Genomic DNA, 11616 nt, shown 5'->3' with positions numbered 1-11616 from the left:
GCACGTTGTGCGCAGTAACTGCTAATCTCAAACGTCACGTACGGTGTTTAGCGTATTTTCCCCTGCACACACAAAGAGACACACGCTGCAAGCTACGCAAACGTAAAGAAATTGCGCACAAAGACTCGTGACCCGGAAGTGATATTGCCATCTACCGGATGTTTGGTTCCAGGCAAGGCTTGCGTTCTGATTCGTTAACCTTCCCCTGTAGGATGCAACTGGGACACTCCCACTCACAGATTTGAAAATAATGGACTGGTGTAAATGATATCATGGAAACTTGCTCCAGCCATGCTTGCACCAATCCAATGCTTTTAAATGCAAGTATACACTTCCTGGTGAAGGTTAGATAACCGGAATAGAAATTTAAATAACAACTATATATTTGTTTATATATAATAATGTTAATAAGTAATCGTATTATAGTCCTTTAAGTCCAGGGATCAAGCAAGTTTCGGAGTTCAGTTGGTAGCCTGAAGTCTGTGTCACGATCACAAATCGTTTTGTCTTGAACTTCCCCTTTGAACAACATGTCGAAACAAGTGCATGAAAATGTTCAGGTGAGTTTGTCAACATATTCACAGCAGTTGTATTAATGTTACTAGCTAATTAATTACTAGTGCGTTATTTACTTATGACACTTCGTCTCACTTGGCGTGTTACAAGAGTACACAGTGATATGAGGAATGTAATGTTGAGTGAAGAACATTTCAAGAGTTTTGTTAACATTTTAGTGTCATTTACATCCTTGTCTGAACCTCTTCTCAGAAATACTATGGTTCCCGTCTGGAGTCCTCCGATGATTTGCTAACCAATGCTGCCTGCTCGATACCCACTCGACCTATGCCTGAAAGTGCTGCAAATGCACTTAACCTCGTTCACCCAGAAGTAACCAAAAAGTGCGTTGTGGCATGGACGTGTTCGACAGCTAGAATGACTGCAGTGGAGGTAGAAATCGGAGGGCGGGCTCATTGTAATGCATGGAACGGAATGAGGAATGGTATCGCCTGTCCTCCGATTTTCCTATTATTTGGTTCCAGATGAGCTGAATACCCTTTTCTTGTGCCATTATATTCTAGGTTTTTTGGCTGTGGACTTCCAGTTCCAGAGAAGCTCCAGGGCTGCAGAATCCTAGACCTGGGCAGCGGCTCTGGCAGAGACTGCTATGCCCTCAGTAAACTGGTTGGGGAGAGTGGTTATGTCACTGGCATTGACATGACTGAGGAACTGGTAGAGCCTCCACATCGCATGCTACTCATCATCTACCACACATTTTCAGTGTTGTTTCAATCATTCAATTGTGTTTGGTGTGATTGTTGCTCTCTGCTTAGATTCTAGCACCACACAGTGTGGTTTCAGTCATTCAATTGCATTTGGTGTGATTGTTGCTCTATGATTCATAGATTCTAGCATCACGCAAATACATCCAGTACCACCAGGAGAAGTTTGGCTATGAGAAGCCCAACATCTCCTTTGTCCAGGCGTACATGGAGAAGTTAAACGAAGCTGGTGTAGAGAATGACTCTGTGGATATCATAGTGTACGTGTAGGATTGTTTGGCCATTGTGTAATATGCATTCTTTTGCTATCATTATTAAACATTGATAAAAGAAAAATGTCACCTACAACTTCAAATGTCATGTATTTCACAAAAAACTTTCAGAACTTTTCACCTCAGTCATTGTGTTAGTCTCAAATCTAATTTATTGTTTCACAGATTGTCAGGTCTCTGGATCCCTGCCAAAATGCACTAAAATCCCCCTCTTTTCTACTTCCTCTCTAGGTCCAACTGTGTGATCTGTCTGTGCCCTGATACAAGAGTGGTCCTCCAGGAAGCCTACAAAGTCCTCAAGGTGATGCATATTGCTATTATATACAGTCCTGCTTGAAAGTTGGTGAACCCTACAGGGATGGTCATTATTTTTGTATAAAATACACTATATACATTGTAAAATCTAAACCCCAATTCGTATTAAAGACATTCCAAATAAACCAAAGGAAACAAACCAAAAAATATATTTTCATTGTTTATTTAACAAAAACTCAGATTTCATGTGTGCAAAAATATGTGAACCTCTTCAGTCAATAGCTTGTGGCACCTCCATTAGCAGCGATAACTTGAAGTAAATGTTTCATATAGCCACTAATCAGTCTCTGAAATTTGTTTTGAGGGACTTTTGCCCACTCCTCCTTACAGAACTCAGCCAATTGAGTCAGGTTTGAGGGGTGTCTGGCATGAACTGCCCGCTTCAGGTTCTGCCGCAGCATCTCGATTAGGTCAGAACTTTGAATTCGCCAATCCAAAACACAAATCTTCTTTCTACTGAGCCATTCTTTGGTAGATTTGCTTGAATGCTTTGGGTCATTGTCTTGTTGGAAGACCCATTTTCAACCCAGCTTTAGCTCCTTGACTGATGGCTTAATGTTCTATTCAACATCTAAACCAACATATGGAATTGGTAAATATAAACCTGTTATGTCAGATAGAAAAAGATTGGTTCTGATTAAATAAATATTTCATCGTAAAAACAAAAAAAATCTATAATTGCACAAGGGGTTGACATACTTTCAAGCAGCACTGTATAACTATATTCTATATTATAAAACTGGTAGATATGACCAAGCATTATGATTGGCCGAAGCCGTGCTTTATTACATGCTGATAACACAAAGGACGCGGGTTCGTTACCCGTACTGGTCACTGGTTGTGGTCCTCTGTGGCTCAGTTGGTAGAGCATGGCGCTAACAACGCTTAGGTTGTGGGTTTGATAGCTACTGGGACCATATATACTGAAATGTATGCACTCAATGCAATGTAAGTCACTTTGGATAAAAGCGTCAGCTAAATGGCATATATATATTTTATACTATTCCCTGATATAGTAACACCTATGATACATTTCACCTGTTTACCGTTTCAATAATATCACTGCGTCTCTCTCCTCTAGGAGGGTGGTGAAATGTATTTCAGTGACATGTATGCCAGCGAAGTTGTTCCTGATCACTTAAAGGAAGATCCAGTTATGTGGGGTAGGAGGCCAAGTTCAATTTTGCCAAACATGTATTGAGTAATTACTATGATATAATCTTCTGTTATAGAGAAGCCTCTTACTGAAGGGGAAACTTCACCCATGTTGAACATCACATTCATGATCTCCAGCATCATACCAGTGTGTACATATGTGAAAGCGGCGATTTTCTATGTTCTTAAGAAAAGGTCCTAAGGAAATGACCTCTTATTATGTCATTGGGGGTTAAAAAAAAAAAAACATTGTAGTTTCTGAAAATATGTAGACACTGGTATGGTGCTGCAGAATGAATGTGATATAAACAAATTGGTGAAGTGTCCCTTTAACAACAGACACCTCATAATAATCATAACAAACATGATTCTACAAAACTGCTACAACACTTCCTCAGAGATGTTTCCTTGAGAAGGGGGCTTGATATGTGTGGTGTCGGGATCTGACCCTTTGCTGCTGTGTTTCTTGATAGGTGAGGGAATGGGCGGTTCCCTCTTCTGGCTAGACTTCATCTCATTGGTGCAGGAGGTGGGCTTCAGCACTCCACACCTCGTCTCAGCCAGTCACATCATGGTCCACAACAGCGACCTCAAGGAAAAAGCAGGTATATACAGTAAATCACATTAGATTGGCTGCAGTTTGCAGTATCCTAGCATTAAGCCTGATTATTTCTCCTCCAATCTGTTGCCATACAGGTGATATCCGCTATGCATCCGGGACTTACAGGATCTTTAAGTTGCCCAACATCTCCACAATGTCAAAGGCAGTCGTAACCTATAAGGGGACAGTGCCAGACTACCCAGATAAGCTTGAGTTTGACTCTTCACAGAGCTTTGAGGTATGTTCTTGGTGCATCAAACAGTGGTGCACAATGCATCCAGGTTAACCTACCCAGGTTAGTTCAGGACATAATGGTCATCATAAAGGTCAAAGGTCATTGATGTGTTCCAGGGGAGGCTGTTGGAGGCAGAAATCAGAGGATGGGCTCATTGTAATGCATGGAATGGAATGAGGAATTCCCTATTCCACTCCATACATTACAATGAGCCCGTCCTCCGATTTCTGCCTCCAACAGCCTCACCTGATGTGTTAAATTCAGCTTTTTACTTGTCAACATTAACGCCCCATACAACCACAAATGGGTTGGCTATTATTATGGCTGACATAAGCTCTGTCACCTTCGTACAGTTTGTCTATATGGGGTTTCTTAGTGCAGTTAGAAGCTGTTGTGTTTCCATGGTGTGTTTTCTCTGGCAAATCCATCCAATTGGGTCCCCTTCTGATCTATTGTGCTGTGCAGAAAAATGTGGATCTCCAGGTAGGACCAGAGATGGCTGCAATTCTCCAGTGCTCGCGCTTCTCATCTGACTTCAACATTCAGATGTTGTCGACCCCAGAGCCCAACGACAAACAACCACCACAGGTGCGCTTTACCATTTCTGTTGCTTATACAAGTCAGGGGAGGCTGGTGGAGGTAGAAGTCGGAGGACGGGCTCATTGTAATGCATGGAATGGAATGGGAATGGTATCCCCATTCCTCATTCCACCCTGCATGCACTGATGATTCAATAAGAGATTCGCTTATTCTCCGGTTTTGATGTTACAGACTGGTTATTAAACTCTGGTCTTAGGGTGAAATCCTAACTCGAGATCCGCAGGTGTAACTGCGAGCCTAAGTCTCGCGTTGACGTCAGTGGGAAATGTGCGCGATGATTTGACTAAAGCGTGCAGATCTCAAGTTAAGATTCCACCCTTAATGACGATATTGGCACAACTCGAGGCGTTCGCTTTGGGAGCCAGCAGCAGAAGTCTTCACGACTCAGGACTCGGTTCCTCATCACATAAGCATAGCTACTAGACATTTCACCTCCGCTACGTGTGCATTCATTGCCTTCTCTTACCTCTTGCAGTACTGCCACCTCAGCCCCTTCCTGCTGGCAGACAGGCTGGGCTCTGCAGTGAAACAGTGCTCCAAAACCGGCAAATCTTGAGTCTGTGAGGCCTGACTACCTCTGGCATGACTTCACACCTTCCAGCTGCTGAGGAACAGGAGGGGATCTAACCTTCAGAGAACTGAACTAAGCAAAAGAAAAAAGCTTCCTTTAATCAGACTGAAATATAAACCTTAATTCTGTGCCTTATATTTAACAAAATGTTTCATGTTTTCTTATAGAATTGCAAGGCAGTTTTACTCTTAGTATAAGTAAAGTATTACATTACAATTTTAGATGCACATTCATGGTGTTGTGAGCTGCTACATATCCTTCAATGTAAAGAAGAAATTTGTTTTAGATAAGCTCTTGTAATTTCATTGTATTGAATTGAGATGTTTGCTGATTTGCGGTATTGAATTTGTAAGAATTATTACCTTACACTCTTCAAATTATTACAACGTACATAAAGTAAATACAAGTATTTTCTTCTCTCTAAGCATAGCTCTTTTCTACTCTCTTGCACTATTAGAAGAACCAATCACAGGGAGTCTGGAACCATAACAGATAATGTAGGCTACAGAACAGAACGTACTGAGTGGGTGCTGATATAAATCCCCAGAATGGGGATTGCACTCAGGAATTGGCTTCCCAGATTTTTAAGCTACAGATGAACTAATGAACTGCTTCTTATGATGTATCCAATAAAGAATTGACAAAACAATGAATCTTTTTTTTAACAATTATTTTCTGTGTTTTCTTGAATGCTCCTGTGTACAAATGAAAACGTGTTCTAAAAAGTATTCAGTATTCTGAATACATTTTGAGCCATGTATTAACTATCTGCATCTGATTTTTGGCCCTAAAAGGGGTTCCTGAAGCTGAGAACCACCTGACTCTGACAACGAAACAGATTCATGTGTCTGTGTCTAACAGAGGAGGCTGGTGGAGGTAGAAATCGGTATGAGAAATGGTATTGATACCACTCCTTAATCCATTCCATGCATTAATGAGCCTGTCCTCCGATTTCCGCCTCCACCAGCCTCTCCTGGTGTCTAATTATTCTATGTACCTTATTATGGAATGATAAATACGTAGATGTACAGTAAGGAGAAGTATAGTTATTACTGTCTTTGCATGTCCTCCAATCAGAGAAGGGTTGGGGTAGGAGAAAAATACAGATTCAAAACAGATTAATTTCTGTCGAGTCAAGTTCGCTTAAGTAGAGAAGCACAGATAACAACTTGATGTGGGGCAGATTCTACTCAGAGAGTAATCTCTCCTGGGCTCAGTAAGAGAGAGCCAAAACAGAAAGAGGTCACCTCAGCTCAGTGGAGGCTGGTGGAGATAGAAATCGGAGGACAGGCTCATTGTAATGCACAGAATGGAATAAGGAATGGTATCAAATGCATGGAATGGGATAAGGAATGGTATCAAACACTGCCTCAGCTGGACTTGGAGCTCTCTGATGCCAAAGTGAGAGCTCCCTACCTTATCTGGCTGTTTGCACTATAGAGGTCATAAACCACCCTAACCCTAACCCTAACCCTAACCCTAACCCATAGGCTAAAATGAGAAGGTTTTGGTAAAAGAACTGACAACTGTTGAAGATAATGTTGGTAAGCGCATGGAGACTGTTCCTGTTGTGTTTATTTATTTTTACAATTAGATTATATTGACCTAAGAGAGAATATTTAAATAAGTGTTGAATTTTTGTCCCCCCAAAAAAGTAAATAATAAACTATACATATGAAATCTTGCTTTTCATTGTCTTTCTTGCGCACCCTGCCATTGTAAATCCTGCCCTCTCTGTAAAAAAAGATACAAATAAATAAATAAATAAAAAACACAAATACATGACCATTCTTGTTAATAAGTAAATCATTTAATTTATTAAGTTAGTAATGTAGACTCGGTTATTGCCACATGGTGCATTTTACTGCTAGACTTTAAACAGAATGACAATGTGTAAAGATGTTATTCAATGAAGCATTTGTTTTGCCGCTAGATGGAGCAAATCACGCATAATTTACATAGTACAGATAACGAGTCCGCTGACCGACCTCACAAGACCTTCATTCAGATCTCTCATTAGTCCTGACCGCTGATCTATCATTGGTCCTGACTGCTGATAATATTGGAATGACATCTTGATCAGTGAAATTTGAATCTCTATCATTGTTCCTTATGTCACACTTTTACTTAAAACAATTTCGAAATGATTACATCATATTTTCCCCACAGGTCCTACAACATGTTTATATTGTATTATATCTATCTATCTATCTATCTATCTATCTATCTATCTATCTATCTATCTATCTATCTATCTATCTATCTATCTATCTATCTATCTATCTATCTATCTATCTATCTATCTATTTATCTATCTATATATATATATATAAAAAATATATTGATATATGCCATTTAGCAGACACATTTATCCAAAGCAACAGTAAGTGCTGTATGTGGTCCCAGCAGGAATCACCTTAGTTGTGCTAGCGCCATGCTCCCAACTGAGCCACATCACAACTGAGCCACACAGGATCAGATATTGTGTGCCTTTAACTAAATACTTAGCGCCTACATTCATCATTTGCTGTGTGTATTGCTATTATCGAATTTAGTTTTCAATTCCCTTTTTAATAACCTGCCTACATCACAGCCTACTGATACTACGGAACTAGCTTTCGTAGCGGTAGGCGAGTCCGCGGAGGGATATGGTATAAATAAGCGTCACCGGCACCTTTTCATGTCAGTACAGTTTTCAGGAGCTTCTAGTGCACGTTGTTCTTGGCCAATGTAATGGGAACGTGCAAGAGAAACGACTCATAACAACTTCCCCCAGGGAAATAAAGCTAACGGTTTAACTCGTCTTCGTAGTAAGTTCAAGTCATTTCTGGCTATGACTTTACGATCAAGGAGATTAATGAGAAGCAACGAATTGCACTGTCATATGGATTAAATGATCGAGCACCGAGAAGACGTCAATGTTTTTCAAGAGGAAAAAGGACTCGACATGTTCTGACATCTCTGCACAGACTGCACAGAGATCTTTTATGACAGCGCCAGCGAATGCCATTATTGTGACTGAGTATAATTCGATTCACTTTTGTTACAATCTAGTGCTCCGTCCTGCTCAGATTTTTTTTGTAGCTGTTATAATCTGGTATTTGCATCAATCCAATTGATGGTTCATTTAACAAGATACCATGTGTGCCAGCAACAATAGACAATATGCTTGCCATATCATGTCACTATCAGCCTAGATAGCTGACGTGACAGTGGGTGTTTCAAGGCTTGCAAAAAAAAACATCCAGAATTCTTGGCATCATGTAGACTGTCTAACAAAATCAGCTTTGAGCCAATTTTTGTGAATTAAAGGAGTCTTGCTTTGCGAGGTAGCTTGCTAGCTAACTGGGTCAGAGAATGACAGCTGGCACTGTGACATTGTTGTGTACCTTGGGATTGTGGCTGGCCATGCGTAAAGCTGACAGTGTCTGAATGTGGAAATAGCGCAAAGACAACATCACAATCTTTTGCAATTTAACTCAGTGTAGAATTTGACACTAGACTCTAGACTAGAATCTATTCGGCTGTCAAGCAATAGATCATCGCTAATTCGCTATTTGGTGCAGGTGGATTGAAGTGCAAGGATGGATGATATTATGAAACGGACTTGACTTGATATTATGGAACGGACTTGAATGTAAACATCATCATTTTGCTTGACAGTTGAACGTTTGCATCGTTCTGGTGGATACATTATAGCACTAGGATTCTGTTATCAAAAGAGTGTATACAAACGCGCGTCACTGAAGAAAGAACATTTTTAAGAGCCTAATATTGGACATAAATTGGACATCCTATGACCATGGAGACGGTGGGAGATTTCGAGTACAGCAGAAAAGACCTGGTGGGACACGGAGCTTTCGCTGTGGTGTTCAAAGGGAGGCATAGAAAGGTAAATGGCTATACAATGTAAAGGTCCGCATCTCTCGCGTTGTCTCGCCCCCTCCCTCCCCTCCATTTCTCTAACATAAGTGACATAAGCATCAGTGGGTATATACTATAGAGTCTATAGTATAGACGCTTAATTAATAGATCTGGGTCAATGGCCATATGCCGTTCTTTTGGCATTGGCCCGCAAGGAGGACACATGATAAAATAAATAGCGATACTTGGTCATATGTCTTATCATTAAAATGTGTTGCTCATTGTCATATCAGTCTCTATGTCAACAACGTTATTTATGTTATAAATGTCTTTATCATTGGAATTTAATGCATGTCATCATGTTTCATCAGCCTCGTATGATGAGGTATCTAGTGGTTCGAGCGCAGAGAGAGAGAGGAGTCATTCATTCATGAAACGGTTGACTCGAACAGCAGTGAATAGCTCGCTGGCATACACAGCGTAGCAAAGATGAGCGCTTTTTATCCACCTGCCTTTTAGGCGGTTTTCACTGTTCACCTTCGGCCTTTCATCAATATTCAGCATTAAAATCGATCAACACACCAGATAGTATTTTTATATAAATGGGGCGAAAAAAATGTATGAATGTAATTCAGTGAATCATTAATTTCATGATAGCTTTGTTATCCTCGGACAATATATCTTGACTGACAAGACTTGCATGGGTATGTGGACCAAACACTGGTCTCCACATTAATATTAACGGAGAGAAATGGGCCAGTCGACCAACGCTAAAAGCTTGAGGACACAGTCGGCGAGGCTGTTACATATGAGGTTATGAGTGCTCCACATCCGACTGTGTGATGCAGACGATGATGTCACCACGGCATCCAGTTGCAACTTTGAAGTGTATAGCATTTTATCAGAGCTATATTTTCTCAGAGCCATATCCATTATTATTGCATCATGTTCTGTTAGAACACCAATCAATCATCCCATGATTTATCCCAGTAATTACAGTAAGGAGTTGCAGTATTGAGACAATATGGGTCTCTTTCATGTGTCTTAGTTAGTGAACTGCAGTGATTATACCTGCTTTATAAATAGATGGTGTAGGACTGTCTATAAGCCTTCTCGTATTCAACTACAGTAAACAACCTTTTAAGCAGTAGTAACAGGCTTAGAAACCATTTGGCGACAGCAGTTCTTTAGGGGTGTTAATAGTAAATAGATGTTCAGTTAGGTCAATAAGCCTGTGATTTTGTGGCATGCGTGTAGGGCATGCTTTTGATCCAAACATAACGGTTACATTTGTGTGTGTGTGTGTGTGTGTGAGTGTGTGTGTACAGTATGTGTGTGTGTGTGAGTGTGTTTACAGTATGAGTGTGTGTGAGTGTGTGTGTGTGCGTGTGCACGTGCGTGCGTGTGCGTGTGTGTGTGTGTGCACGCGCGCGCGTGTGTGACGTGCCCTGAGCCTGTTAATACGGACCTGGCATGTGCTGGGCGTATTAATATCCCATGCATCTGCATGCCATCTATTTATAGGATTATTTCCACCTAGGAGATGCAGGGACGGGGGTGGAAGGTTACTGCTGCTTGCAACAGGGGGCATGGGCTGCCTCATCCCTTTAGCAGGTGACTTTGTAGTCCTGCTATGTCATAGGCTAGCTGAGACTGCTCGCTCCTATTACCATCACTGATGCTGTTATCTCGTTATAGCTGTAGGTACAGTACAGGGGAGGCTGGTGGAGGTAGAAGTCGGAGGACGGGGCTCATTGTAATGCATGGAACGGAATGAGGAATGGTATCAAACACGTGTAAATACTATCCCGTATTTCAATCCATGCATTACAATGAGCCTGTCCTCCGATTTGTAGCCTCCACCACCCTCCACTGGTACAATAGCCTACCTCAGTTTTAGGCTAGCCTACTTGGAGAATGTCCACAGGTCATCGTTGTACTGATCTGTCAGGGGTGTAACAGCCTTTTGCTTGCTTGTTTGTTTATAGTCAGCGTTCCTTTTATTCCCTCTTTCCTATATTTTATTTTTCAAAATAACAAAAATACACACAAGCACCAAAACACACACGTGAGACATGGAGGATAGGAGGATGTGTTGTTTCTGACAGCGGAGGGTGTCTGTTGCTGCCGGTCAGCTCCTACCATCAGCAGATCCTAGGAATAAAAGGGATGTTGCTGACATCAGTGATCTCACATCCATAATCACATAGAACCTGTGATTTACCAGTACAACAAGAGAACATGTGGTTTCTACCAGTATCCCCTCCTCCTCTTCCCAAGTCAAATCAAGAGTGCTTACATGGCATTTTTAAAGTGTTTGGCCTTAAAAGTGTTACACTTATAAACACTTATAAGTGTTATTCCTCAAGAACTAATGGGTCATACGTATCATACATTTAAATAACCATTGGATAGCAAGAAATCCTATGGAAAGTGTCTCTGTGTGTCGTGGCATGTAGCCTACCTGGCCATTAGCTTGATGTGGTTTCAAACAATACCTCACCCGCTCTGCTCAGCATTAGGCTACACGATAGGCTGATGGGGGTCAGTCTTTTGTATGAGGATACTGTTTGCTGCACTGAGGCACTGGCCACGCTTGGCTGGGCATGCTGTCACTGAGTTGGGGATGCTGGAAATACACACACACACACACACACATACACACACACACACACACACACATACACACACACACACACACACTCGCTCGTACTGCCTCCTGT

General features: G+C 41.3%; 2 protein-coding genes across 3 annotated transcripts in view; both read left to right on the top strand.

The window, feature by feature from the left end:
* Window positions 1-290: 290 nt before the first annotated feature.
* LOC310805414 (arsenite methyltransferase) lies at window positions 291-5672 on the top strand. Its single transcript, XM_083671085.1, has 10 exons — window positions 291-560; window positions 769-899; window positions 1080-1230; window positions 1404-1540; window positions 1784-1853; window positions 2949-3030; window positions 3496-3627; window positions 3719-3861; window positions 4324-4446; window positions 4934-5672. The coding sequence occupies exons 1-10, from the start codon at window positions 531-533 to the stop codon at window positions 5012-5014; spliced, it is 1080 nt and encodes a 359-aa protein (XP_083527211.1). The 5' UTR covers window positions 291-530; the 3' UTR covers window positions 5015-5672.
* A 2565-nt stretch (window positions 5673-8237) lies between these two features.
* Window positions 8238-11616, top strand: part of ulk2 (unc-51 like autophagy activating kinase 2) — a 38656-nt gene continuing 35277 nt past the window's right edge. For both annotated transcript variants that reach the window (XM_083672083.1, XM_083672082.1), the window contains exon 1: window positions 8238-8921. In XM_083672083.1, the coding sequence (XP_083528209.1) occupies window positions 8826-8921 (96 nt within the window). In that variant the 5' untranslated portion in view covers window positions 8238-8825. The remainder of the gene's footprint in view (window positions 8922-11616) is intronic.

The sequence above is a fragment of the Argentina silus genome (genome assembly GCF_951799395.1).
Source record: "Argentina silus genome assembly, chromosome: 6".
NCBI classification, from domain to species: domain Eukaryota; kingdom Metazoa; phylum Chordata; class Actinopteri; order Argentiniformes; family Argentinidae; genus Argentina; species Argentina silus.
The sequence above is the reverse complement of the archived record's forward strand: the minus strand, read 5'-3'. Positions and strand labels throughout refer to the sequence as shown.